This window comes from Gekko japonicus, unplaced genomic scaffold (assembly GCF_001447785.1).
Source record: "Gekko japonicus isolate JY-2015 unplaced genomic scaffold, Gekko_japonicus_V1.1 scaffold227, whole genome shotgun sequence".
In the NCBI taxonomy this organism is placed as follows: Eukaryota; Metazoa; Chordata; class Lepidosauria; order Squamata; family Gekkonidae; genus Gekko; species Gekko japonicus.
This window is the reverse complement of record NW_015164189.1, coordinates 131,654-159,125: the sequence shown is the minus strand read 5'-3', so window position 1 is coordinate 159,125 and position 27,472 is coordinate 131,654. Positions and strand designations below refer to the sequence as shown.

General features: G+C 49.6%; 1 protein-coding gene across 1 annotated transcript in view; it reads right to left on the bottom strand.

The window, feature by feature from the left end:
• Positions 1 to 367: 367 nt before the first annotated feature.
• The window catches only part of BCAR1 (breast cancer anti-estrogen resistance 1), a 46,037-nt gene continuing 18,932 nt past the window's right edge, over positions 368 to 27,472 (bottom strand). The window contains exons 2-7 of the mRNA XM_015408262.1: positions 17,509 to 18,165; positions 7,436 to 7,582; positions 6,411 to 6,518; positions 4,117 to 5,244; positions 2,174 to 2,263; positions 368 to 1,244 (exon numbers count right to left, since the gene is read on the bottom strand). Coding sequence (XP_015263748.1) covers positions 726 to 1,244; positions 2,174 to 2,263; positions 4,117 to 5,244; positions 6,411 to 6,518; positions 7,436 to 7,582; positions 17,509 to 18,165 — 2,649 coding nt within the window. The 3' untranslated portion in view covers positions 368 to 725. The remainder of the gene's footprint in view (positions 1,245 to 2,173; positions 2,264 to 4,116; positions 5,245 to 6,410; positions 6,519 to 7,435; positions 7,583 to 17,508; positions 18,166 to 27,472) is intronic.

Here is a 27,472-nt window from a genome sequence, read left to right as displayed (position 1 = left end):
TGATGGATCTATTAACTCACACACTATGGCAAAATTCAGAATTATGGATATGATTCCCCTCAATAAACTGATTTTTCATGGTATCTGGAATTCTCAGCATTCTTCTCTAACTTGTACAGGAGCTTCACTACCCCGTTGTTGTAGGTCCCTTTATTGATGTATGTGGGTATCGCTGCCCAGACTAGTACTGTGGAAGGAGACTTCTTTTCTTGAAATCAAGGTTACCCCATTGTTACCTTGGACCAAACTGGAAAGTGGGCCACATTCACTCAGATGTGTGTCTACGGTACACAGGTCTTCTGGACCACACACCGGACCAAAAATGCACAACACAAATCTTTCTTCCTCACCCTTCTAACTGCTTGGATTCTATGTCTCTTTATTTGATTTAAATAGTGCCCATTAACCAAACAATTTCAGAATCAGACAGGAAAAAAAATAATTATTTGCTTTCTGTGACCTGCCCCTGCCTGCCATCAGGACTATAAATGTTACTCCTTGCCAACAGAACAGGATTAGGCCTGCATCAGACTCTCTGGAACTTGCTGGCATGGAAGTCTGTGTCAACAGAACAATTTGGGGAAGGGGAGGAAGAGGGAGCAGCCAGCCAGCCAACCAAGCCACCCCTCTACCTAAGGTCAGTTCTGCTGCAGGCAGTAGTCCGGTAAGGTATTTACAGGGAATGGCTTGTAAGCGGGCCTCCTCTTCAAGGGGATGAAGGGGATTCACATAGCTGCAAGCTGCCCCAGAACCATCCGGAACTGCTGCGTGCTGTTTGCAAGCTCGTGGACTCGCTCCACCATGTCCTTGGCAGCTGCAGGGGACGGGTACTGGAGGGCAGCCGTCTTGGTGGTTGCCACAATCTCCTTGAGCATGTCGCAAAGCAGGTTGCTGTAGTGGGTAACCTTGTGGCGCACGTCCTGGGCCTTGGCCTGGCGTGACAGAGTGTCCCCGATGAAGACCAGCTTGTGGGCACTCAGGATGACGAACTTGCTGTGCGCCACGAAGATCTTGGGCGGCTGGTTGGTGCTGACGGCTGTGAAGAAGGCGTCCACGGCGTTGGTCAACGTGGTGAGGTTGGCCTCACACTGCTCCAAGTAGAAGAGCAGCAGCTGCCGGTCGGAGGGGCAGAGGGCAGTGCCGCCCCCCCGGACATGGGCATAGTGCTGCGGTGGCGTCCAGTTGGAGAGGTCGTTGTCAATCGGCCGTGTGACCTCCTGTTCCAGGCGCTCAAACTGCTTCAGCTGCGGGCAGAAAGAGCAGGCGGTTGGTTGGGCAGCAGCAATGAATGCACTAAGGTGTCCTGTGCTAAATTAGACCACTGGCCTATCAAAGTCAGTTTTGTCTACTCTGGCAGCGGTTCTCCAGCAGTCTCAGGTCAAGGTCTTTCCCGTCACCTACAGCCGGATCCTTTCTAGAGGAGATGCCGGGTACTGAACCTGGGACCTTCCGTATGCAAAGCAGATCCTCTACCACTGAGTCATGGCCCCTCCTAGCCTCCAATGGCTGTCTCTGCAACCTTAAGAGCAAACGTGAGACCGGGGCATAGTCATCAAGTATCACCGCAAGCCACAGATCCTCATCAGGCCCAAATGAGGGATGAAAGACTCAGAGAGCCCAAGAAAACAGACTAGCTATTGACACCCCCCCCACATTCCCAGCCAGCATGGAGAGAGAACCTTGGGGTGAGGAGAGTGTCTATGGCAGGCTTCTTAAGGCTGGAACCAGAGGGAGGAGGCCTGCCATAGAGTATGGCAGCAGGTATGATTCTGCATTGGTTCTATGCTGTAGAAAAGTTAAATTGAACCAGGTGGGATATTCAGACATCCCGCTATCTTGCAGCCCAATCCTGTGCAAATTCATGCCGAAACAATGGGACACACTAAGTGAGCATGCACAGCCAAAACGATGCCCAGTGGTACACCATTGTTTTCAGCTGAGCATATTCTACATCTGGTTCATTTACTAAGAAGAAAACAGATTCACAAAGCAGTAAAGACAAGCCATTGGTGGCGCTGTGCTCACACAGCTATTGAAACACAACCTTCCCAACTGGGCTAGCTCAGGAGGAACCTAATCCAGCTTCTGGCAGAAGATGGGTTTGCACAGCACTGAATGGCCAGTCCGGTGTCATCTGAAAAGTTACGGGGCCTTGCATGTCTGTCCTACTGACCTGTTGCTGCTCCAGTTGTCCTTTGCCTCGCCGGATGATGTTGCCTCTCTCAAGCAGTTCCTTCTGGGTCTTCTCAAATTCTTCCTTCCCCTGGTTTCAAAGAATGAGAGAAAGTCAATGGGGCCTGGGGATCTCCTAGAATTATAACTGATCTCCAGACAAGACAAATCAATTCGCCTGGAGAAAATGGCCATTTTGGAGGGTGGATTCTACGGCATTCTATCCCGCTGAGATCCAGTCACTCTCCAAACACTGCCCACCCCGGGATCCACCCCCGAATTTCCAGGAATTTCCTTGCCTAGTGTTGGAAACCCTACCCTACCTACCTGTCACTTGCTACGTGACAAGGTTACACAAGGCTGTGTTTAGGGGTGGTAGAGCCAAAAGACCACAAGAGATTAGCTCAGCACAGATGTGGCCAAGACTGCAGACAGCCCTGGGCCATCTTCAGAGATGCTAACTGTGCCAGCTGCAACCCCAATGAAAGAGCTGTCAGCACCGAAAGGAGTGCCCTCAAACTGCTGAGCCCCTACGGATGATGCGTTCAGATGGTGACCTCTGGGAAGCTCAGCCTCTCTAAAGAGCTTCCCAGATCGGTCATGTAACAAGGGAGCAGAAGCACCAGTAGAACCGGAAGAACTGGGTGGGGGGTGGGGGGTGGAAAGTGCCATCAAGTCACGTCTAACTTATGGTGACCCTCGTAGGGTTTCCAGAGCAAGAGATGATCAGAAGGGGTTTGCCGTTACATGCCTCCAATGAAAGAGCTGTCAGCACCGAAAGGAGCGCCCTCAAACCGCTGAGCCCCTACGGTTGATGCTTTCAGATGGTGACCTCTGGGAAGCGCAGCCTCTCCAAAGAGCTTTCCAGATTGGTCATGTAACAAGGGAGCAGAAGCACCAGTAGAACCGGAAGAAGTGGGTGGTGGTGGTGGCGATGGCGATGGAAAGTGCCATCAAGTCACGTCCAACTTATGGTGACCCCCGTAGGGTTTTCAAAGCAAGGGATGATCAGAAGGGGTTTGCCGCTACACGCCTCGCGTAGCAACCCCAGACTTCCTTGGTGGTCTCCCACCCAAGTACTAACCAGAGCCAACCCTGCTGAGCTCCTTAGATCAGGAAGGTAGCCTGGGCCATCCAGGTCTGAAATGGACGGGGAACAAAAACGAATAACTGGACTGCTCAGATAGGGAGACTGGTTGGTGTTGACTGGGAAGAAGCTGAAGCCCTGCTACTGAACACCAGCTCTCCACTACTGAGAAGCCTATGTCCCAAGTAATCACACCTGATCCAAAACCCTCACAACTTTAGGAGTTCGGAGACAGCATGGTGTAGTGGTTAGAGTGTCAGACTAGGATCTGGGAGACCCAGGTTCAAATCCCCACTCTGCCACGGAAGCTCGCCCGGGTGACCTTGGGTCAGTCACTCTCTCTCAGCCTAACCTACTTCACAGGGTGGTTGGTCGTGAGGATTAAATGGAAGAAGGCAGAACGATCTTGTAAGCCCCCTTTGGCTCCCCATCCGGGGGAGAAAAGCCAGGTATAACAAAACAAGAACAAGCAACCTGGCTGTGTGAAATGTCATGGGAGCAACAGAGTGGAAGCCAGAGACAAACGAGGGGGGCCTGGCTTCCCTATAATCCCGCTCTTTTGAGCTGGGACCAGTGTTCCCTCTACGCTGAGTTCGTGTGAGTTAGCTCACGGTTTTTTTATCCTCCGGCTCACACATTTTTGCCTTGGCTCAGGAAGGACGGTTCCAGAGCAAACTAGTTTATGCAGCGGCCAAATCCCTCGCTCACAACTTCCGTGCCAGGAGCTCGCAAAGCAGCATTCTTGCTCACAAGACTCAGAGGGAGCTCAGAGGGAGCCCTGGAGGGGACGGAGGGTGGTCTCGTCCTTCCCTCCCGCGATACGGCCACACCTCCCCGTCCTGCCTCCCCAGCCCCACCTGCAGGTGCACGTAGTCATAATCTTCCATCCAGCCGCCCTCGCTGTTCTCGTACTGCCCCTCGGGCGAGTCCTGCGGCAGGAACTTGGGCGGAGAGGGCAGGGGCCGGGACTGGATGCTGCTTGCCTTATCGGTTGGGGCGCCGAGGCTGCCGTCCCCCAGGGAGGCAGGGGGCACCTTGGTCTGTTTGAAGAGGAGGGAGGCGTTGCCGTGCAGGAAGGAGGCCAGGTGCTTGGTGTCGTCAGGCACCCCCCGCGAGCACATGACAAAATGCTCTAGGTCGTCAGGGGCGCCAGGCTTGCCGGGCACCAGGGCGCTGGGTGCCCAGCCACAGCTGTCCAGTGCCTGGCTGTGCTGCAGCAGTGCCTGGTACACCTCCTCCATCTTCTGCAGCTGCTTGCTGAGCTTGGAGTACAGGGAGCGATCCGAGGCCTGGGCGGCATTGCTCACGACGCCACGGGCAAATTCCAGCAGTTCCCTGAGTGCCCCCTTGACGCTCTCAGCTGCCCCCTGGATGCTGGCCGCTTGTGCCTCCATCTGCTCAGGGCTGCGCCAAGTCCCACTGATGAAGGACATGAGGTAGGAGACAGCAGTACTGACGTTGTTCTGGAGCCGGGCCAGCGTCTCCATGGCGACTGCTTGGTCGAGGTGGAGCTCCTTGTCCGGGGCCTCCTTGACGGGCACCATGTCCAGAGAGGAGCTGGAGAGGTTGCTGCGGGTGCTGCCCGTGCTGGAGGCCGAGAGGCGCTTGCCGTCACTCGTCTTGCCCTCCCGGTCTACCTGGGGTGGCACGTCATAGATATAATCGCCTTCCCCGTCCTTGCTGCCAATTGGCAGCTCTCGCGGGATGTCGTAGACTTCCTGGCTCGCCAGCTTCCGCAAGCCAGGTGGAACATCGTAGATCTCCTGGGCCTCAGGCATACCCTTGTTGGCAGCTGGTGGCACGTCATAGACATCTTCGGGCAAGTAAGGTTCTGCTGGTGGCGCTACAGGCTGAGCTAGGATAAGCGGGTGCCGGGATGGGTCAAAGGGCTTAGGCTTGCAGAAGACTGGGGGTACGTCGTAGGTCTCCTCCCGTGTCGGGCCATCGGGGACGTCCTTGCTGACGGATGGGGGGATGTCGTACACCTGTAGGGATATACCAAAGACAGCACTGAACCCAAAGTGTTCCATATCCTCTCTCGATTACCCAAAAAACGCTACCCTCTACTCATGGAGACTGTGGGCGCTGAAAAGCTGCTGGGCAAACTCAGGATTCCAGCTCTGCACAATCTTATGGGCGGCTGGTTTTCCCAAACAGCATGGAGGAGAGATGGCACAGTGGGGAAAGCCTCAGGGCAGACCAGGCCTAGCTAGGTGGGCGAGGTTATGTGTACCAAACACTACACCAAGAACAGGCAGGTCTCCAGACCTCGATATTAGTATGCAGAAGAAGATTTCCATATATTTTCCCACTCTTGCATAATTTATTCTGCCTTGGCCAGCCAGCAAAAGTTTAATAGGCTTGCACACTAGTGGCTTTCAAAGGGAGAATCAGACAAATTTGTGGAGGATTAATGCTATTGCCCATGATAGTTCACTGTTAGCTCCACGTTTAGAGACAATGTACCCCTGAATATCACTGGCTGAAAGGAAAACATCAGTGGAGGGCCTCTACAAGATGACGTTCAGATTTTACACTGATCAGTGAAGACTTCCAGCGTTAGAAATTCATTTTCAAAATCAGTCCAGAGACCAGATGCTTGAATCTTACTGGTAATGCAAAATTCCTGCAATTGTAATGATGCAGAATGCACGCAAGTCCTCTGAAAACCTTATGCTGGCGTTGATGCGAAGCAGACGCCTGCGAGCTGCACATATGAGGAACATGTGGGTTCCCACAATGCATATGATTGCCCCAATATGAGACTAGGACAAAGTATGGATTTTTTATGGGGTTACAGCTTGTATTTATACAAACCAAAACACTATAAAAGCAGGGTTTTGCTTCATTGGAATGGAAGCTGTACCTGGATGGAAAATCCATGCGTTGCCCTATTCACAGGACGAACGAATCACAGTCCTGAAACATACGGTTGGTGGGCTTCCATTTCTGTGTGAATGGATTGCCAGCATCACATCTGCAGAAGGCTACAGTCTTGCTTGTGTTTCCCCAATAGTGCTTCTTCTGAGCAAAATGACAGTTACAGGTCTCCTGATCACAGTCAGTGAGACTCACTCCAGATTTCTCTGGCCCTCTATTAAAGCACTCGCCACGTATGCCAACGGAAATCCCATGCCCGGCCGTCACTCACCACCTGCAAGCCCTTTTCCACACTGGGTGGCACGTCATAAATCTCCTGTGAATGAGCGAGATCCCGGTTGTTGAGGCCCTTTGCTGCCAAGGTGGGGGTGTCATATACCTGGCAGAAGAAGAAGAAAGACATTTAGATGCTTGTTCTCACTGCATGCTAGCTCTGCAACAGAAGCCCCAGTGAGGTGAGCCCCTAGTGAGGTGAGAATTGGCATGGCAAAAAACAGGGCCTTTTTGGTGGCAGCACCTTCTCTGAAGATCTGCCTTCCCAGGAAAACTGGCCGGATAACCTCTCTTGCTACTTTTAGATGTCGGTTAAAATCTTAATTTTTTTTTTTAGAAGGTGCTTGGAAGTCTTCACCGAATATTAATTTTATTCATATCCATCCATCCTCATGTCCCACTGACTCAAACCTATGACCCTAAGCAGCAAAACTGTGAGAATGAGGATTTAGAATACAGAGGTGATAATACAGATCATGCACCATTCTAGGAGGCAGATGGATTTGGAATGCTGTTCCATGCCCCAAAAGGGGGGGGGGGAAGAACCCCACCTATGTGCAAACAGACACCTAGCACAGCAGGAAACAGGCTGGGCAAGAGATACCCCTCCCATAGGAATGTTTTTCTTCCAGAGAGGGAGTTGCAGGGTTTGTTTTTTTTTAAGAAGTGGAGGAGAATTCAGAATTCAAAACTCCTTGTGGGGATCTAGCCTAGTAACGTGGGATCAGGGCCACCCCCATTCCGCCACTCCCCCCCCACACACACACACTCTGAAGTGACGCAGCTGCTCTATCAACACTACTTTCCTTTTCCTTGCCTCTGGGCACCCACAGGGAAGCGGGCCCCACTCACCTCTTGACCGCACTGATTTCCCAGCAGGCCTCGAGTTGGCGGCACGTCATAGATTTCTTGGAGGTGGCGGGGAACGTCATACTCATCCTGTTCTCCTTTGGGGGAGTCGTAGACATACTACTTTCCTTTTCCTTGCCTCTGGGCACCCACAGGGAAGCGGGCCCCACTCACCTCTTGACCGCACTGATTTCCCAGCAGGCCTCGAGTTGGCGGCACGTCATAGATTTCTTGGAGGTGGCGGGGAACGTCATACTCATCCTGTTCTCCTTTGGGGGAGTCGTAGACATAGACCTGCCCTACACGCGTCGGGACCACCACCTGTGCCAAAGAGAGAGACAAAATTTGCAAGGCAAGCAGGTGGAAATGTACTCATTGACTTAAAACATTTATATTGAAGTTCCCCAATTAAAGTTCCCCAAAGTGACGAAATATGGCAGGGAACTGCCATATGATAAATAAATAAATAAATGGCAGGGAACAAAAACCACGTTGGCTAGAACCATGAGACAATCTGGGCCGAGCAAAAGGCAGCCTCTGGGACTCTTCTCTCGTCCCTGGACTGTCATTCATACAAATCCCCTCCCCTTTAGGTTGATGCTTCCCGGTGCTAACTACGCCTTGGAGGCTTTAGGATCAGCTCTGGGGACCTGGCTTTGTGCCCAAGCTGATCCCCCCACCCCACCTTCCAAAGGGGTTGGATGTGGCCACCATGGCTGCTAACCCTCTTGTCCTCCCATGTTGACGAAGCCACAGCAACCACGGCAGTCTCAGAAGGTCAAAAGGGGAGGTGTCTCACAACTTAAGAGCTCAGGATTTAAATTTATTCCCATCAGGTTAAAACAGCCACACACTAGGAGGTGGGTGGGAATAAACCAGCAACTGACTGCATGTTAATTTTTTAGGTGATGACACACACACACCTTTAGTTCGTTGATTCACTATACTATGAAAAGATGAATTTCCTGGGCAGTGTACTTTTGACTCAAACTGATGTACATTAACAGCCAGTTATGTATGATGTTAAATAGTGTTTGCTTTCGTAGGTTTCATCTTATATCGCCTCAGATTGGTTTTCTTGGCCAGGCAATAGTGCATTTCTAAATATATGTTTAGATTAATGGTATCTGCCAGGTTCGCCATTTTAACTGTTTTGATAGTAGACCGTGGATAACCAGCTCAGGAAATGCAGCTGAGCATGTGGGATACCAAAGTCTTAAATAACTAAATAAAATATGCTGATATCTTTTTTGATCCATGTACACATCCAGGTAAGTCTCGAGTCCCGAGTCTCGTAGGGATGCCAGCCTCCAGGCGGGACCTGGGGATCCCCCGGAATTATGGGTCATCTCCAGGCTGCAGAGATCAGTTCCCCTGGAGAAAATGGCTGCTCTGGAAGGTGGACTCTGTGCCATTGTACCCCACTGAGGTCTCCCCAGCCACCAACCCCACAATCTCCAGGAGTTTCCCAACCTGGATCTGGCAACCCTACCTACCCATCCCCCACCAGTAGCCATGGGGGACCTGGCAACCCGATGCGTCTGTCTGGTGAAAGCAGTGGCTTGGCATAATGGTCAGAGTGCCAGACTAGGAACTGGAAGACCCAGGCCTGAACTCTCACTTTGCCCTCAAAGTTCGCCGGGGGACCTTGGGCCCACCATTCTCACCATCAGCCAAATCTACCTCACAGGATTGCTGTTGCGACAATAAAAACGGGGAGGGGAGAGCGATGCCGTAAGCCGCTTTGCGACCCCCTTTGGAAAGAGAAAAGCAGAATGCGACTATCCGAAACGAATGAGTCTTAAGCCTGTTGCTGGGGTGAAATATCTGTCAGAAGCTGAGAGGGCTGGGTGCCACCGCCTTTACCAACGGCATTATCCGCCCACTTCACTCCAACTATTCTCTGATCGTCCTCGTTCCTTTCCGGCCCCCTCCCCACTAGTGGGCAGCCCACACTCTGCCACTGTGATGAGTTTCATGGGTGTGAGCTCAGGAAAGAAGGGGCCGGAAGGCCGGAGGGTACACAAGCCGCTTTCCTCATCTGGCCGTTCCACAGTATAGTGAGACACAGGGGGAAGGGGGGCAGGAAAGGAAGGAAGATAATGAGATGGTTGCAGCGGTGGTACTGGTGGTAGAGGTCACTTTGGCCAAGGGGAATGGCAGCTGCGAGGCCCTTCACCCTGTCAGTTCCCAGCTGATGGTCTACACACATTCCACACTGACAATGGGTTTAATCAGACAGTAAGCGCAAGTGTGTACAACAACATGACTGAGTAGGCCTGCTCTGATTGATTGCCATGTTTAATTTGTTTTCCATTGTACTGAGGGTTGCCAGGCCGAGCAACTGGCAACTGGCAGGAGGTTTGAGGGCAGGGACATGGGAGGCTTTTTTTTTTTTTTTGCAGTCTCACACACACCATTACATTACTGCCAGTGAACACCCAGAAATGACATAGGTTGCTCTAAAAGTAGCTGGAAACTCTGATAAAATGACAGGGTTTTTTATTGTTGTTGTTCAGTCGCACAGTCGAGTCCGACTCTTCGCGACCCCATGGACAAGATCTCGCCAGGCCCTCCTGTTTTCCGCCGTCCTCTGAAGTTTGCTCAATTTCATGTTCGTTGCATCTATGACACTGCCTAACCATCTCATCCTTTGCCGTCCCCGTCTTCTTTGACCTTCAGTCTTTCCCAGCATCAGGGTCTTCTCCAGTGAGTGCTCCATTCTCATTTGGTGCCCAAAGTATTTGAGCTTCAGTTTCATTATCTGGCCTTCCAGGGAACAGTCAGGGTTGATTTCATTTAGGATTGACTGATTTGATCTTCTTGCAGTCCAAGGGACTTCTCCAGCACCATAGTTCAAAAGAATCTATTCTTCAGCAATTCCTAGAGCTACTCTCCATCATTCTTAGCTTTTTCTCCAGAAGTGATGTAATGACACACGTGATGCCACCAGGTTTTTAAATGATTTTTCTGGGAGCTGGGGATGGGGGATCCTCTGCCCTGACTGGGGGACTGGCAAGCATAACTGTACCCCATTCTTCCACTAAAGGGCTCTGATTAGCTGACAAGGGTCTTCTCCTCCTATCTTCACAAAAGCTCTGCTTGCTTGTTACAAACGTCGTACTCTGACTGTGTGTCTAATGCAACTGTGGGCAACCTGCGAGCCTCCCCCTAACAGGGCAACACACCTATCTTCCAGCAAAGACACGGACCCTCAAAAATCTGGGTTTCTGATCAGGTGAACTGAAGCTAGGAGATATACATGATACCCTTTTCGTGCAAAATGGCAACTGCCCATAATCAAGAGGACTGTGCATGGTGCGACCTCCACCTACATGTGACAGATTGCCGAAATTGTAATGAATTGATGGGGCTACTGACCCTGTGCGATCGCTCCTTTCTTTGAAAATTCTCCTTTTCAAGACCCGTGGCAGCACATGGGCTGTGGTTTAAGCCTTATTCCAGTAGAGGGCACCGCTCGCTTGCAAGTGGTGAGCGACTGCCTGGAAGGAACCCGGGGCACCTTGTAGCAGGAGCTGCGTCTCCAGGGAGGGCTGGGAATGACATCATCATCTATTTCTGGATCCGAGTAAATGAGGGGCTTAGAGACTGAAGCACAATCAGTGCTCCTTCCCTTGTGGACGGCCCCTCCCTGAGATGAGGAAGGCGAGAGATGGAGCAGCCTTCCGCTGCAGAGAAAAGGCCCAGCTAATGCACACACATGGGCCATCAAAAAACCCACAATGAGCACAGAAGCATAGCTTTGAAAGTTATACCCAGGGCCATGTGTCCTCTGTATGCATGCCCACATTTGCTCATGCTCATGCACACATGCACACATGCAACAAAGCACCTTAAACTCTCCTGCAGGGTCGACTCGAATTTAGTGGCTTAAAAAAAAACTTGCTACTTAAACTAACAATGCAGGTGAAGCCAATTTATTTCTCTCCTGCTAGCCAAGGGCACTGACTCACTAGACAACTGTGTCCACTCCCCCTTTAAATTAAAAAACCAAGTTGCCCTGGCATGCCCACAATGTCAGGCCAGTGCCACAGGAGATCTCTAGCAGCTGCCAGGATGGACCAGTATTTTTCTCTCTCTCTGCTCAGTTTACAGGACATGAGCAAGCCCGAAAGATGAGATTCCTCGGACACTATCTGGCAACAGAAAGCAAACTAGAGGGCAGTGGGCCAGCCTTCCCTCGGGTGGTCAGCAGAACAAACTGACACTGCTTCACCCCTGTGAGGAGACAGCGGGTATCTCTGGGCACAGCCTCCTTTTTTGGGCCCCCAAAGTGTGTGGTAGTGTGGTTCAAGTGTCAAACTAGAATTTGGAAGACCGACATTTGAACGGCTCTGTTAGGAGAGCTTGCTGGGTGGCCTTGGGCCAGTTCCCACTCCCTCTCTGCAGAACCTGCTTCACAGGATTGTTGCTGTGAGGATTAAACAGAGATGGGGATTATTATTACTATTATCGCAAGGCATTGTGTGTAGTATAGCCAGGAGATCCTAAGACTGTCTGGAAGCTAGAAGTTCTAGCTCTTTTTTAGTGTTATGCACCACTAGGTGGCAATAGGCAAGCTGCCATGTTTTGCTCCAACTATGGCTTCTGAATAGTCTTGCAAGGGTAGCCCCACATAGAGTGCATTGCAGTTGTCTAGCTCCTATGGTTACTAGAAGCCTGGCTTTTTGATCTTGCTGGTGAATGGATCATGACTTTCTGCATGCCACACATCAGGCTCCACCGCTGACTTTAAGGACTGAAGAATACACTGATTTCAGTCTCGATTTGCATACAGCCTGCCACAGCCCTGACCCACCCCTGACGCTCACAACTCTTCACAATCCATTCACGGTAAGCACAAATCTAGCTCTACAAGCAATAGCCCCAGTGATCACTGGGAAAGGGGTTTGTGTGCTATTTTTAGTGCAACCCTTCCCAGAATCCTAGGGCACAACTCTCTGATGCAGCAAGCACAAAAGAGTTTTGTCATCCAAGTTGTGAGAGATGAAAAAGCACAGCTCCCTCCACCCATTCACCTACCCCACTCCTGGAACTGGGAGCCCAGAGACGGCACAAGCAAAGCAAATAATCATGAGACAGACACCTGCAGAGGAACAACTCCAGAGGACTCCAGCCAGTGAGCTAAGCCGCATACCACATTCGACCCACAGATTCCCCACCCCCCACCCCCGGGAAACCAAACTTTGCTGGTACTTTGCTGTCTACCTACAGGGATACAGAGAAATTAAAATGGTAAGCATTTACAGTACACTGCCCAGAAAAGGACACCAGTTAAACAAAGAGTTTTAACTGGGTCTTAGTAGCAAACTGGATGAAAAGGTTCAACAGCCATGTGAGATCTTTCACATTATTTGCTTTTACAAGCACTGTTTTAAAACTGTTATGTAGCAGAGTGCCAGATTCCAACAGCAAGATCATAGTGGCACACGGCTATGGCTGCATCACATGAATACATGAGCTTAGACCCAGGATTAAGCTCTGATGGTCTTAAAGGTGCCACTGGACTCAAACTTTGTTCAGTTGCTTCAGACCAAAATGGCTGCCCCACCTGAATCTAGGAACACATGAAGCGGCCTTAACGGAAGTCCCTGGTTTATCCAGGTCAGTACTGTCTACTCTGACTGGCAGCACTTCTCCAGGGTTTGCAGGAAGAAGCCTTTTACACCCCCTACTGCCTGATCCTTTTGTGATGCTAAGGACTGAATGCGGGACTTTCCGTATGCCAAACAGCGAGCCACAACTCCCTTATTTAAACTGCCTTATACCGGAAAGCAAGAAATTGCAAGTAGATAAATAGGTACCACTTCGGTGGGAAGGTAACAGCATTCCGTGCGCCTTGGTGTTTAGTCATGCTGGCCACATGACCACGGAAATGTCTTCGGACAGCGCTGGCTCTTCGGCTTGGAAACGGAGATGAGCACCGCAACCCTAGAGTCGGATTCAACTGGCTTTCGAGCAAGGGAACCTTTGCCTTTACCTTTATACCGGGTCAGTCCATTGGTCTATCAAACTCAGTCTTGTCAACTCTGACTGGCAGCGGCTCTCAAGAGGTTTCGGGCACAGGTCATTCACACCCCCTGCTATTTGATCCTCTTAAGTGGAGATGCTGGGGACCGAACCTGGGACCTTCAGCAGGCCAAGCCAATGCCCTACCACTGAGCCACACAGCCACACTTCCGAGCCACAGCCCCGCTTTTTCAGTCTTGAAAAGAAAGATGTGTCACTCATTTAACTTGTGGAAGCGGCAGAAAAGAGATCATTAAGGCCCCCACAGACAGCGGAGTGGAAGGCACAGGCCTTTCCCTGGGCCCGGAATCCAGCCTTGCCTCTGCTCCCAGAACTTTCCGTAGTCAGTCCTCAGATTCTGCTGGCAGAGCCGCCTGCCACTTGCTTCTCCCTCCTGCACCTCCAGGTGCCCTTCGGCTTCCTTGCCAAAGGCAGGGAAAAGCAAGCAGGTCAACAGCGACCAAGAAGCGTGAGCAGGAACCCGGCAGGCCAGACCTGGCCCTGTGCCAGCCTGCAGCAGCTCTTTCTGAATTATCGACTGCTCTGCCAGGCGTGCTCTCTCCAAATCCACTTCAAGGTCAGGCAGCTGCAGCCACCGAATGGAGGACAAACACACACAACAGGGTTGCTCCTGGCACACACCGACTCCGTGCGCCAAGCCGGTGCCTTCTTAAGGACTTTCCCTGCGCTTCCAGAGGTGGCGTGTCAGGCTCAAGCCCTTAGGGAGGAAGTCTGCTTTTCAGGCACATTCAGTCCTGCCTTGTATCCAAGCCCCTACAAAAACAGTGCCCGGCAGAGTCCCACTCTCGGGATCCAGTTCAGCTAAAGTTTCCCCTAGCCTAGGCTCAAGCCCTTAGGGAGGAAGTCTGCATTTCAGGCACATATCAGTCCTGCCTTGTATCCAAACCCCTACAAAAACAGTGCCCGGCAGAGTGCCACTCTCGGCATCCAGTTCAGCTAAAGTTTCCCCTAGCCAGGAAGCTGTTGACATGGGCTACGACGAAGGCCTCTGGTCCTAGCGAAGGCCATTTCCTTTCCCAGGGAAACAACAGGAAAATGGTTCACCACACCCGACTGCAACGCCCTGCACATGGTAAAATCATGCCGGTGCAATCCCCCCTCTCGACACACACACACACACACATCAAGTGTGTGACAATGAACCCTGCAGCAGACAAAGTGACCAGATGCAGAGGGTTAGGGCTGCCCTGGCATGCGCCACCAAAGAATACAGTGGAAGGGGCACCCGTCAGCATCTCCGAGCTCAGTCCCAATCATCCAGGAATAAAAAGTGACCTCTGGAAAAAGTCTTATTTATTTACTTCACTTATACCCCGCTGTTCTCCCCAATGGAGACCCAAAGCAGCTTACTTACAGCCAGTTCAGTGTAGTGGTTAAGTGCGCAGACTCAGGGAGAACCGGGTTTGATTCCCCACTCCTTCACTAGCACCTGGCTGGATGACCTTGGGCAAGCTGTAGTTCTAGCTGTTCTTGAAAAAGAGCAGTTTCTGTCAGAGCTCTCTCAGGCCCACCTCCCTCACAGGGTGTCTGTTGTGGGGAGGGGAAGGGAAAGGAGTTTGTAAGCCGCTATGAGACACCTTTGGGTAGTGAAGGGCGGGGGATAAATCCAATCTCTTCTTCTACTTTGTTCTCTCCTCTGTTTTCTCCTCACAACTGTGTGAGGTGGCAGCAGAAAAGAGCAAGAGTCCAGTAGCATATTAAAGACTAACAAAACTTGTGGTACTCATCCCCCGTCACAAATGTTGCTGGCCTTTAGGGTGCGTAACACCATCTTGCTCTTTTCTATTGCTACAGACTGACGAACACGGCTACCCATCTTGAGCTATTTGTGTGAGGTAGGTTAGGCTGAGCCTGTTTGACTGAACGACTATTACCCGATGAGCTTCCACGGCAGGGTCGGGATTCAAATCCAGGTCTCCCAGATACCAGCCCGATGCTCTAACTGCTACGCCACACTGGCTGTCAATAGTCTTGTGCCTTTAAAACTACAAGATGGTGGCCTGCTTGCTGGAGCAGACTACCTCACAAACACAACCTCCTTTGCTGCTCTTGTGACAGCTGCTGTCATACCCCACCCCCACCCCAATCTTTATTGCTGCCCTGAGCAAGATCTCAGCCATTGTTTCTAAGCCAGATCCCCTAGAACAGGGGTGTCGAACTCATTTGTTATGAGGGCCAGATCTGACATAAAGGAGACCTTGTTGGACCGGGCCATGTGTGTCATAAAAGGTAATGCCAGATAGTGGAGATAAAAACTTTATAAAGGACACAAACACAAAGGGTTTTTTTAAAACTTAAAATAAAACATGCTTAAAACATTAGCACTCTTGCAATATTTTGTTTATTTAACAGTGTCTGATAACTGACACCCCTTGTTCTGAATTATTGCATCAAAATGTCTGTGCTGCTGCAATCTTGAGTATGCTGTTCAGGTGTGTATCTGTAAACTGCAAAGCTATGATGACGCAGCAGCAGCAGAACTGGAGGAAGAAGTAAAAAGCAGCCAGTTCCACTGTGGGCCTGATAGAAGCCCTCTGGGGGCCTGATCTGCCCCCTGGGCCGCATGTTTGACACCACTGCCCTAGAATCTTTTTGTCCTGAGGGAACCACCTTGTCTGCTAGGGAGAGGCAGAAATCTGATCTCCCAAGGTAGATACCCAGCCTATGGCCACTGCCCAAATCACAAAGTACGCAGGTTGGGTCTCTACCCTGTGTAACAGATTCAGCTTGTGGGCTTCTCTTCAATTCCTGTTTGTGGGGAGCCCAATTGAAATTGAGACTGTAGTGCATGCTGAAAAGTGTCTTCAGTGCCTCCCCCCGCCTGTGGCATTTCCCCAAACTGAAATTATCCATGGAGGAGCGCTATTTGGCCCACTGCTCCCCTCAGGACTATTTCCTGTCAGAAAAACGGCACTAAGATGGGGAGGCTGAAGTCCCTTCTCCATGTGCCCCATGGCTCCGATCTGACTCAAGCACCACTCACGTGGGAATTAAGAACCTAGAACTCACATCTCCTACAGGCCTACACTGTGCATTTTGTCATGTATGAACTGGCCCGTTGTTACTAGTGAACAACCTGGGACAGTGTCTGCTCCAGCCACAGAAGGGAAGAGGAAAGGGCAGGGGTCATTTCATAGAAAAAGAGGTGCAGGAGCTCATTAGCATAACTTATTTGCATATACTACACCCCCTGACATCACCAGAAGTGTGTCAGAAGGCAACACCCACCGCTTAGGCTCCACTGGACTGTTTTGGATTGCTAGCTATGGGGGGGGGGAATGTGCAGATCTGTCCTCGCAGAGGAGGGAGAGCTTGTACCTGAATAAAACTTGCTTAAAGGTGCCATTGGACTGTTTTGGGCCAGGGGGCTCTGCAACTTACCTGGCTGCTTCTTGCTCTGACTGAGGGATGCTGGGAGCAGGGAGTGGGGCTTGTTGCATGTGCCCGCCCCCTGGGCATTTTACTGCCGGAGCTCCACTCCTGTGCGCTCCTGCAGGAAATGACCCCTGGAAAAGGGCAACATCAGGCTTGGGGGCCTGTCAAAGAGTACCAGGTGCTCACATCGGCATACATGCAATGCGCCTGCTGGTCACCCTTCTGCATATGGAATTTCAAAGCCAACCTCAGCAAACCTGGGCTGCAGGTTCAAATTTGGGTACGGCCACCCACCACATCAGCTCAGCCCAGCCCTGAAAGAGATCCCTACAGGGAAACTCTGAATGCACCCTAGATGTCGAAAAAGACTTTGCCAGCCCCCACAATCTTAACAGACGCCACACAGACCTACAGACTAGAAACTCTCTCTTCTTTTACTGACCCCACAAATGCTCTGAAATGCCTCTGGGTTTATGCTTTGCACATTATGAAACAAAGGCAGACAACAGGAGTAGGAAGGGGTAATGGTTTACTTCCTCCTCTTCTGTCCTTTCTTGTTCATTGGAAAATCACCAGCATCTCCCCACTAGAGTAAAAGCAACCTGAACAGCACAACATCAGCAAGTGAGGCTTGTCACAGCCTCATTGCCCTCGAACATCTGGACACCTAGCTTCCATTAAAGCCAGGAGAGCAAGCTAGCTGATAACCATACCCCTCTCCCTATCACCACCTCTCGCATACTCCTTGTCACCCACACACAACACAATGCCAGAGCTCCCAGTTAAATCAAGAAGGACCAAGCAGCATTCAGTGAGATTACCTTCCCTTGTGGCTTGGGCGCATCCCAGACCCGACCATCCAGAGAAGGGGGCACTTGGTAGACATCCTGCCCCAGACCAGCAGGAGCTGGGGGGACTTGGTAAACATCCTGGGGCGGGCTGGCAGGTCTGGCCGGCACCTGGTAGACATCCTGGCCTTGAGGGGGGCTCTGCTTTGGGTAAGCAAGTGTCTGTTTCCCTGGAGGGGTCTGGAACTGGCTGGTGGGCACAGTACCCTGGTGCAGGCCCCCCTGGGTCTTGTTTGGCGCTGGCACTAGATAGACATTGTCCTCTTGGGGCAGGTAGGAGGGGTGCATAGGTGTGTACTGAGATGCAGGAGACAGGGGTAGATACCCCCCTTGATGTGGGTAGGCCAGAGATGTCTGTCCCACCGTGGGTGGCTGCTGCTGCTGCTGTTGTTGTGTAGGCTGGGGTGCACCCTGGATGGTCCCGGGCAGCTGCTTCTTGTCATACATGCCCACCAGGATCTTGAGGCGGTTGCCAGGGACGATGCCTTGCCGTCCATGCAGCGAACAGAGCCACCAGCCTTCCAGGCCCTGCGTGTTGCGCTCCAGCACCGTCATGATGTCTCCTTTGCGGAACGAGAGCTCGTCTGGGGACTCGGCCACATTGTCATAGAGGGCCTTGGCCAACACGTTCTGCAAGAGAGCCAAGACAGAGAGACAGTTAGAAGGGCAGGGTGGCAGAGGGAGAGGCAGATAGTGGCGGCTGGGCACGGAGAAGGAAGGTCTGCTCCTAAGGGACTGAAACGCTATGTGGAATGTTTAGGAAAAGGGGGTGTCGTCAACTGGCAACGCACGTGAACCCAAGGCGGCCTGGAACATCGCTGGGAAATCTAGTGCTTTAAACCCTAAGTGTACCTGGTATACCCAGGTCAAGGTTGCCTTCCTTCCATCTTTTGAACACCCTCACACTGCCATCCTAAGCACAGTTACACACTTCTAAGTCCATTGAAGTCAATGGGCTTAGAATGCTGCAACTGTGCTTAGGATGGCACTGCTGATCTCAGTTTTTTTAAAAAATGGCTCCAAGGAGCTAGCAGCTTTTTGTTGTTGTTGTTGTTCAGTCGCACAGTCGAGTCCGACTCTTCGCGACCCCATGGACAATCTCCCGCCAGGCTCTCCTGTCTTCCGCCGTCCTCCGAAGTTGGCTCAATTTCATGTTCGTTGCATCGCTGACACTGTCTACATACCCTGTTTCCCCGAAGATAAGACTTACCCCAAAAATAAGCCCTAGCAGGATTTCTACGCATTTGTGGTATAAGCCCTAGTGTGTCTTCTTGAGAAAAAATAAATATAAGACAGAGTCTTATTTTCGGGGAAACACGGTAAGTTAGTTTCTTGTTTTCCTTTCGCACCACAAATGACTAATGCAACAAGCCAACAATAATTTTTAAAAGAGGTGTGCACCAGTAACTTTTGCGGACCGATTTGATAGCCAAAGGACTCCGCCTGGGTCGTAACAGTGAACATGGGGAAGAGACAGGGGGCCCGCACACACATCACATCAAAAGGAGGACCACCATCCCCCCGGACGTTTTCAATCTAAGGCAAGACAACAGAGCCGACACAGGATCAAACAGTATGAAAAATACAAACTGAAGAAGACTGTATTCAACAGGAGCGAAGGCAAACAGCTGTGAGGGGGAAAATATACACATTTTTATGCCACACTTTTTTCAAACAGCTCAGGGCAGTTCTCCCTTTCCCGTTTTATCTTCAGAACAACTTGTGAGGTAGCTTAGGCTGACAGACAACGACTGGCCCGCAGTCACCCAGCTCCCCATTGGCTCCTCTGACACTGTAGCCACGATCCCACACGGGCTCCGAGCATGATTTCCATTTCATCTTTACCAACATATGTTTTCCTTGACACTCAAAAATATGCAACGTAAATCGCCATAAATATTGGCATTCAGTTTTTAATTATGAAGTAGTAATGCCTAACAGATTGGGGTGGGGGTTAATCTTTTCCCCCAGCTGCTTATTGGAAAACCCGCCGGCTTGCTGAGGAATGGGACCCTCCTTCCAGGAAGCTCATAGGCCCCCCCTCCCAACTGGAAGTCAATCAGAGAATCCCCTTTGCTCCTCCTCCTCCCTCAGCGGTATGAGGGGCTGGGATTAAAAGCACACTTTCCAGCACGAAAAGTTTCCAGTGGAGCCAGAGGAGGGGCAGAGTCCGTGTGGGACGTTTTCCTGACAGTGTAGCCGATGCTAAAATGTACTGATTTTTTCTTTTCTTTTACCCAACAGGAACTTTGAACGTACCTGACTGCCAAGCAAAAAAATATATGGCTAACTTGCCAGACGTATCAAGTTTGCTAGTTCAGAAAATTACTGTGTTGGGAAGTAAGCCGTTATGGCATACGGAGAAATATGTAGATCGGTGGCATTTAAATGCTTGTGAGAGAGTGTTATTTTAGGGAATTAGGTACTTGATTATACAGCCAGGCACTTCGTGAAAGAGCTTTGTTCACAATGCTGCCCATCTTTAATCTGGTTTCTACTTTTACCTCAGTTAGGGCTTCCTGTACTGCATTTCCTCCCAGGGGACCAGACAGCACAATTCTGTCAGAGAGTGCTACAGCTTTGGGAAGGCTGATGGCCCTTCAGACTAAAATAGGGTTACCATCAATGTTCCCTCTAAGCTGAGTTAGTGTGAGCTAGCTCACACTAACTCAGCTTAGAGGGAACATTGGTTACCATATTTTGAAAAGCAAAAAAAGAGGACATGTCCTCTTTTTTTGCTTTTCAAAATATGGTAACCAATGTTCCCTCTAAGCTGAGTTAGTGTGAGCTAGCTCACACTAACTCAGCTTAGAGGGAACATTGGTTACCATATTTTGAAAAGCAAAAAAAGAGGACATGTCCTCTTTTTTTGCTTTTCAAAATATGGTAACCAATGTTCCCTCTAAGCTGAGTTAGTGTGAGCTAGCTCACACTAACTCAGCTTAGAGGGAACATTGGTTACCATATTTTGAAAAGCAAAAAAAGAGGACATGTCCTCTTTTTTTGCTTTTCAAAATATGGTAACCAATGTTCCCTCTAAGCTGAGTTAGTGTGAGCTAGCTCACACTAACTCAGCTTAGAGGGAACATTGGTTACCATATTTTGAAAAGCAAAAAAAGAGGACATGTCCTCTTAACAGAGGACACCTGGTAACCCTAGACTAAAATATCCAAGACAGCCTCCCAAAACAGGTCTCTAATGCCCTCTTGCCATGAAACTAACTGGGTGACCAGCGGACAGCCATTTTCTTGCCACCCTTCCCACCTCACAGAGTTGCTTGTGAGGATACAATGGGAAGAGGACAGAATCACATGTGTACCCGAGGTTCCTTGTAAGAAAAGCAGGATAAAACTAATACCAAATGAATAAATTAATGCTAAGAACCACCTTGCTGATGGTAGCACCAGAAAGCACACACTCTGTTCTAGGATAAGTACCTCTAAGCCCCTGTGATACACTCGAAGATGCCTTATACAGACTCAGTCCCTTGGCCCATCGAAGTCAGTACCGTCTACTCAGACTGGCAGCGGCTCTCCAGGGTTTCAGGAAGAGGCCTTTCACATCACCTACTGCCAGATCCTTTAATTGCAGGTGCTGGAGACTGAACCTGGGACATTCTGCATCTGCATACAAAGCAAAGGCTCTTCCACTGAGCCACAGCCCCTGCCCAAAGAGGAACTGTGATATTCCTGGCCTTCCCAGAATGCCCTTAATTTTCCCCTACACAACTAAATGGGGCCATAAGGAGACAAGGATTCCCTTGTAAAAGAAATACTATCACTGCTCCCCTTTACCTTGAACTCTGAACCGACCATATTGTTTTCAGTGGACAACAGAACACCTCTCACCGTGCCATGCAACATATATAATCCAGAACTGGAGAAAAGCCAAGTACGGCAGAGCTGGCTCTCAAGAATGTGAAATATTTTCCAGGCCTGACCAAGCAGTACCAAAAGAGGCCTTCCAGAGGGGAAGGCTGAATCTGAGAGCTAGAATATCTCAAGCAGCAGAATACATGCCCCATGGGAAAGAGAAGGAAGTAGGGCCTCAAATGAGTAGCGATCCGTTAGCTGGCCAGAGAGGAAGAGAAGAGGTTCCTGGAGTTAATGTTAAGAAGAAGAAGAGATTGGATTTATACCCCACCCTTCACTACCCGAAGGAGTCTCGGAGCGTTTTACAATCCCTTCCCTTTCCCCTCCTCACAACAGACACCCTGTGAGGTAGGTGGGGCTGAGAGAGCTCTCTTGAGAACTGCTCTTGAGAGAACAGCACTGAGAGAATGTATGACCGGACCCAAGATCACACCAGCAGCTACATGTGGAGGAGTGGGGAATCAAACCCGGTTCTCCCAGATTAGAGTCCGTGCTCCTAACTACTACACAAAACTGGCCTAAGGGCCTAAGCATCTTTCCCTACAGAAGACCGGCTTTGTCACAATTTCCCTTCCCAGCAATGTTACTGATCCTATGCCACAACAAACAACTGAGATAAGGATTTTTGTGACAACTGAGATTAGGATTTTTGTGTGTGTATATACATACACACATCTGCATAATTCACCTCCTCTCACAGAGCACACAGTTTGTGTTGTCAGGAGTGCATAAGCTACAAAATTCAAATTCTGTCTTGCCTACAAATGCATTCTGTGTGTTAGAGGCAAGCCACTGATTCTCTTAGGCCACCTTTGGCACAGGGATAATCATACCAGCCTACCTCACAGAGTTGTTGTTGAAGCACTTTGAACACTTGAAATGTCCTGTGTTAATGATGAAGCACTTTGAACACTTGAAATGCCCTGTGTTAATGATGAATGGTGGTATTATTATTACTGGCAGAGAAGAAAAGACAGGCTCAAAGTTACAACCTAGTTAAAAATATAAAGAACATATATTATTATTGTTTTAAAATACACCCTCAAGCAGCTGAAAGGACTTCCTCCAACACCAAAGGACCAAACTCCACTAACTGAGTGTACCCACCTGGTGTTATCTTGAAATACCACACAAAAAGGACTAAGGTGTGTCAGGTACAGAGGTGCCTTGTAGGAAAGGAATGCAAGGCAATGGAATCTTGATACCCCCAAGAAAATGAGTCATGCCACCTAATGCCAGGCAGAGATCCTCCTTCTGCCCTGTTTTTCTATAGGAAAGCTCTATTTCACCCTCATATTAAATGAATTTCCCAACAATAACTGGACTGAATTTTGAAACCAGGTGGAACAGTAAACAGAGTTTTCTGTAGCCCCCGCTTCCTAAGCCCCAACTCTCCCCTGAATATTGCCCTTTCAACAGGGAGACAGGGCAGGGCTTACATCCATCTCTCACTCACTTCCAATCAGCCCCCAAACAGACCACACAGACCAGAAGGTAGACAACCTGTCTGCTCTTGAATTCACATACAGGCACGCGGCACCTGCGCTCCCCAGTCCCCCCTCAAAAGAAAACAATCACCCATATCAGAAGCCATTAAGCCCATTTTAATCTTGGTCTTTCTCCAAGGAACTCAGGACAGTGTATATCATTATCTCACCTCCTCTTATTCTTACAACAACCCTGTGAGGTAGATTAGGCCAGGGCAGAAAACTTTGTGACAGAGTAGTGCATTTGAAACCCGGGTCTCTCAACCTTACACTAGCTGAAGACGTTGTACACAGGGTCAGAATGCTGTTGGCCAACTCTATGCAGTACCAGCTCCTGAGACTGGCAGCAGCTAAGATCGGAGGCAGGAGTATTTAACTGCAGATCCTCCCTGGCACCCGTGGCAAGCCAAATACCCAAAATTGACAGTGCAAACTTAATCACTCCAAGGCCATTGATTTTAATGGATTCAGGCTGGAGTAACTCTGCATAGGATTATGCTGTTGAATTATGCTGAGAGAGGCCGCTGAGCTGCTGAGTCCAGCAATGTCTCCTCTGAGCAGCAGCGGCTCTCCAAAATCTCTGGCAGAGATCTGCCTCAGCCCTACGGAGATCCTTTTCATTACAGATTATGGGAACTGAACCCAAGAGGACCTTTGGGGGGCATGCAGAGCTCAGCCATTCTGCCAGCACCCTGGTGGCTTACTGGAATGCGGGGGACACTTGGTCTGTTGATAGAACTGCACCTCAGTGTCCTCTCCTGCCAAACAGAGGCCACCAAGGCCCAAGGTTTTCTGAGGAGTAGGGGGGTTACAAAATAAGCAGGGACACTGACCCCTGAGCCACAGAGGGGGTAGTCTCCTGGTGAGCACAATCTAGAACTGGCCTGCAAGATCACCAGTCAGCTTCAAACTTGAATCCAATATTTTTATATAAACGGGGCACGTCCAAAATGTGTGACGTGAATCTGCACCTGCAGCATTTCATCTCTAGAATAAATCTCTAGAAATATTGTATATGCATGTCAGCCTGTATGGGATCACACACCAGCCTAACATAATCTTTTAAAACGTTTTTTCCTTAAGATCCAATAATATCAATTTTGGGGCAACAGTCTTCCATATCTAGCGCACCATCTATTCTCACAACTTCCTTGCTGCTGGACCTTTCCCCACTTTTTCACATAATTGCTGCTTGCTGGTATTTGATTTAGCACGAAACCATACATTTCAGACCATCCTCCTGAGACTTCTGTACTGCCTTATCCTTTCAGAACATCTTTCAGTACATCTCGTCTTTGATTTCTTCATTAAGGAAGGCAAACACGCCTCACATTCCTGATTTTATATTACCATTACTGCTGTTCTAATTATATTTTAATATGTTTTAACAGAACTGCTACTATTTAAAGTGAAGGTTATAGGAAAGGTGACATTTATAACGGGGAGGGGGATATGATCGGATTGCACTTCATGACTGTGAGAAGCCTTGGACAATTTGAAGGAAAGACAGCCATTTCAATAAATAAATAAAAGGATGCTCTAACAAGCAGTCATCCATGCGTCAAAAGAGATGCCAATGGAATCACAACTGGCACGCTCATTCCTGGAATCTGCTGACTCACAACTTCTCCCCCTCTCCCCGCAACACTCCTAAAAAGACCCAAAAAAACCCTACACAGAATCCGGCAACAGTTTCCACTAGGAGGACCATAATTACGAGAGTCAAGAGCTTGTCTTGTGTACTTGATGTCGGGGAAAAAGAATGAAAGCAGCCAGCCTTGCCGGGTGAAGAAAACAAACGCCCCCAAAAGAGAGGCTGAAATGCTGCCCTCCTCCAATTGAACCTCTTCTTCAAGATGCTTCACAGGGATGAAGGGGTTAAGGAATGTGTGAGTAATCCAGCTCTTGAAAGAAAGCGAAACCCAAGCAGCATCACGGAAGGCAAGTTAAGGGCTGCTTTCTCAGGAATTATAACAGACTGCTCGGGACTCATGCAATGACTTTCTAAGTCATCTTGTGAACCCAAACATGGCAGTGGTGGTGGGGAGGGGACATGACAGACGGCGGCATACAACCGCAATAAGTCAAATGAGTCATTTCCATAAAATCTCTTCTTCGCAACAGGAGCCTCATTTCCTGTCAGGTCCGGCTCTCCTAAAAATGACCTTCAAGTGGAAGGTCTGTCCATTCCTACACTCTAGCCTGCCTTCTCCCTGAAGCTTTCTAGACAGCTGTGTGTCAATTTCTTGAGTAAAAGACTTAGATTAGGGGAGGAATCATGGTTCAGTGGAAAAGGATCTGTTTTGCACAGAGAAGATCCCAGGCTCAGTCCCCGGCATCTCCTGTTAAAAGGATCAGGCAGGAGGTGATGTGATGTGATGTGCCAGACCTCTACTGTAGACCCCAGAGAACCGCTGCCAGTCAGAATAGACCAGTGGTGGCGAACCTATGGCACGGGTGCCAGAGCCCTCTCTGTGGGCACGCGTGCCATCGCCCCAGCCAGGCCCAGACCATCATTAAAGTGTCGAATTCTCTGCCAAATAATTTTAAGTAAATGAAAGCATTTGGGATTGCTTTCCTTACTTTGTTTGGATCATCTTAAGTTAATTTATGAGTTATTTTTTCTAAAGAAAAACCTCAGTATTCAAGTTAAATTGCCGTGTTGGCACTTTGCAATAATTAAGTGGGTTTTGGGTCGCAGTTTGGGCACTCTGTCTCTAAAAGGTTCGCCATCGCTGGAATAGACAATATTGACCTTTTTAGACCAATGGACTGATTTAGCACAAGGCAGCTTCATTTGTTCACTAGCTGTTGGGGGTGTGGCTCAGTGGCTGAACATCTGCTTCGTATGCAAAGGGTCCCTGGCTCAACCTCCAGTAAAACGTATCAGCTAACTGGTGATGTGATGAGAAAGACCTCTACCTGAGAGACCCTGGAGAGCTGGCGCCCATCAGAATGATCAGAATGAAACTACCTTATACTGAATCAGATCATTGGTCCATCAAGGCCAGTATTGTCTATTCTGACAGGTGGTCGCTCTCCAGAGTGTCAAGGCGGTGGTCTTTAACATCACCTACTGCCTGGTTCTTTAAGCTGGAGATGCTGCAGGTTGAACCTGGGACCTTCGGCATGCCAAGCAGATGCTCTACCACTCAGCCAAGGTCCCTAAAAGAAGCTGCTGCCTTATACTCAGTCAGACGCTTGGTCCATCAAGGTCAGTATCGCCTAGTCTCCCTGGCAGTGGGTCTCCAGGGTTTCAGGCAGTGGTCTTCCACATCACTAACTACCTGCCCCTTTAAAGTGGAGATGCTGTGGATGGAACCTGGGACCTTCTACACGCCAAGCAGATGCTCTTCCACTGACCCACGGCCCCTCCCATGGACAATACCGTTGTTGACAGACAGCATATAAGGCAGCTTCAGCTGGGTAAAAGAAGGCAGCAGCTGGGTACAGGTAAAAGAAGGCAGCAGCTGGGTGTGGGTCTGTGTCTTAGGCTCAGTGCTGGACAATGTTTTAATTCATTCATTCAACGTTGGGCAAGCATATGGGAGCATATTCTGTTGGGAAACCTCCATTTCCAACTCAACCATTTCTCCTCTTTATCCCACTTGAGAAAACATTCCCCTCTGCAGCCTGATCCAGTCTGAAGGGGACAGAACCAGGAACTGGATGATTTCAATGCTTACCAGTTTCACAAGGCAATAGGACTGGGGAAGAAAAACACAACTTCAGCTCCATTAGATTCCTTTCCAGGCAGGGCTGTTCGTATTCTGGGCTGCGTTTATATCCAATCTATAGGTTCCTCCAAAAGACGTTGGGTTGGATCCTACCTAAAATTTTCCCGGAAGCATGACTCCTCTATCTCCCTCCTCTCAATGCAGCCCCAAACAGTCCCTGAAATGCTGCAGGAATTTTAGGTGGGATCAAATGCAACGTTATTCATAGCTGGGTGTTATGTTTTTTAAAAGAATGTTTGCATTAACAATTTTAATGCTGTTCCACAATGACGCTGTTTTTATTTTGTGAGCTGCCTCAATGCTTGTCTCTGCAGTTTCAGTACATAATTTCCCCCCTAAATAAATCCGCTGAGGGAGCCAGTGCATTAATGGGTGTGTGTGAAATTAGCAGCACAAAAGCAGGCTCTCCCCCAGACAGCTCCAGTGACCATGTGTGGCTTTTTCCAACCAAAGGGTGAGGCTGAGTTTGTGCTTTGATGGTCTGACAAACACGCAAGCCATTTATCCTGTTCAAGTTTGCTCGGGACAGCTGGTTGTACTAGAGAAAAGCTAACCACTTTGCATCTGGCGTCAGTGCAACAGACAGTGCCTCTCACAATACTGTTAGTATCAATATGCACATTGTTATGAACCCTTCCTCCAGCCAAGAGAATGATAAACATACACACTGAGACAGACAATACTACATTCAATCGTCCTCAAAACAGTCCGCACAGGAGTAGCCAAGTCAATTTATCTCAGTCACTCCAGCACAACAGCTAACACATAGCTCTTGTAGTGCAATGGCTAACAGTCTGAGTTACATGTCAGGGAGTCCCTGGTTCGACCTTTGCTGCTGCCA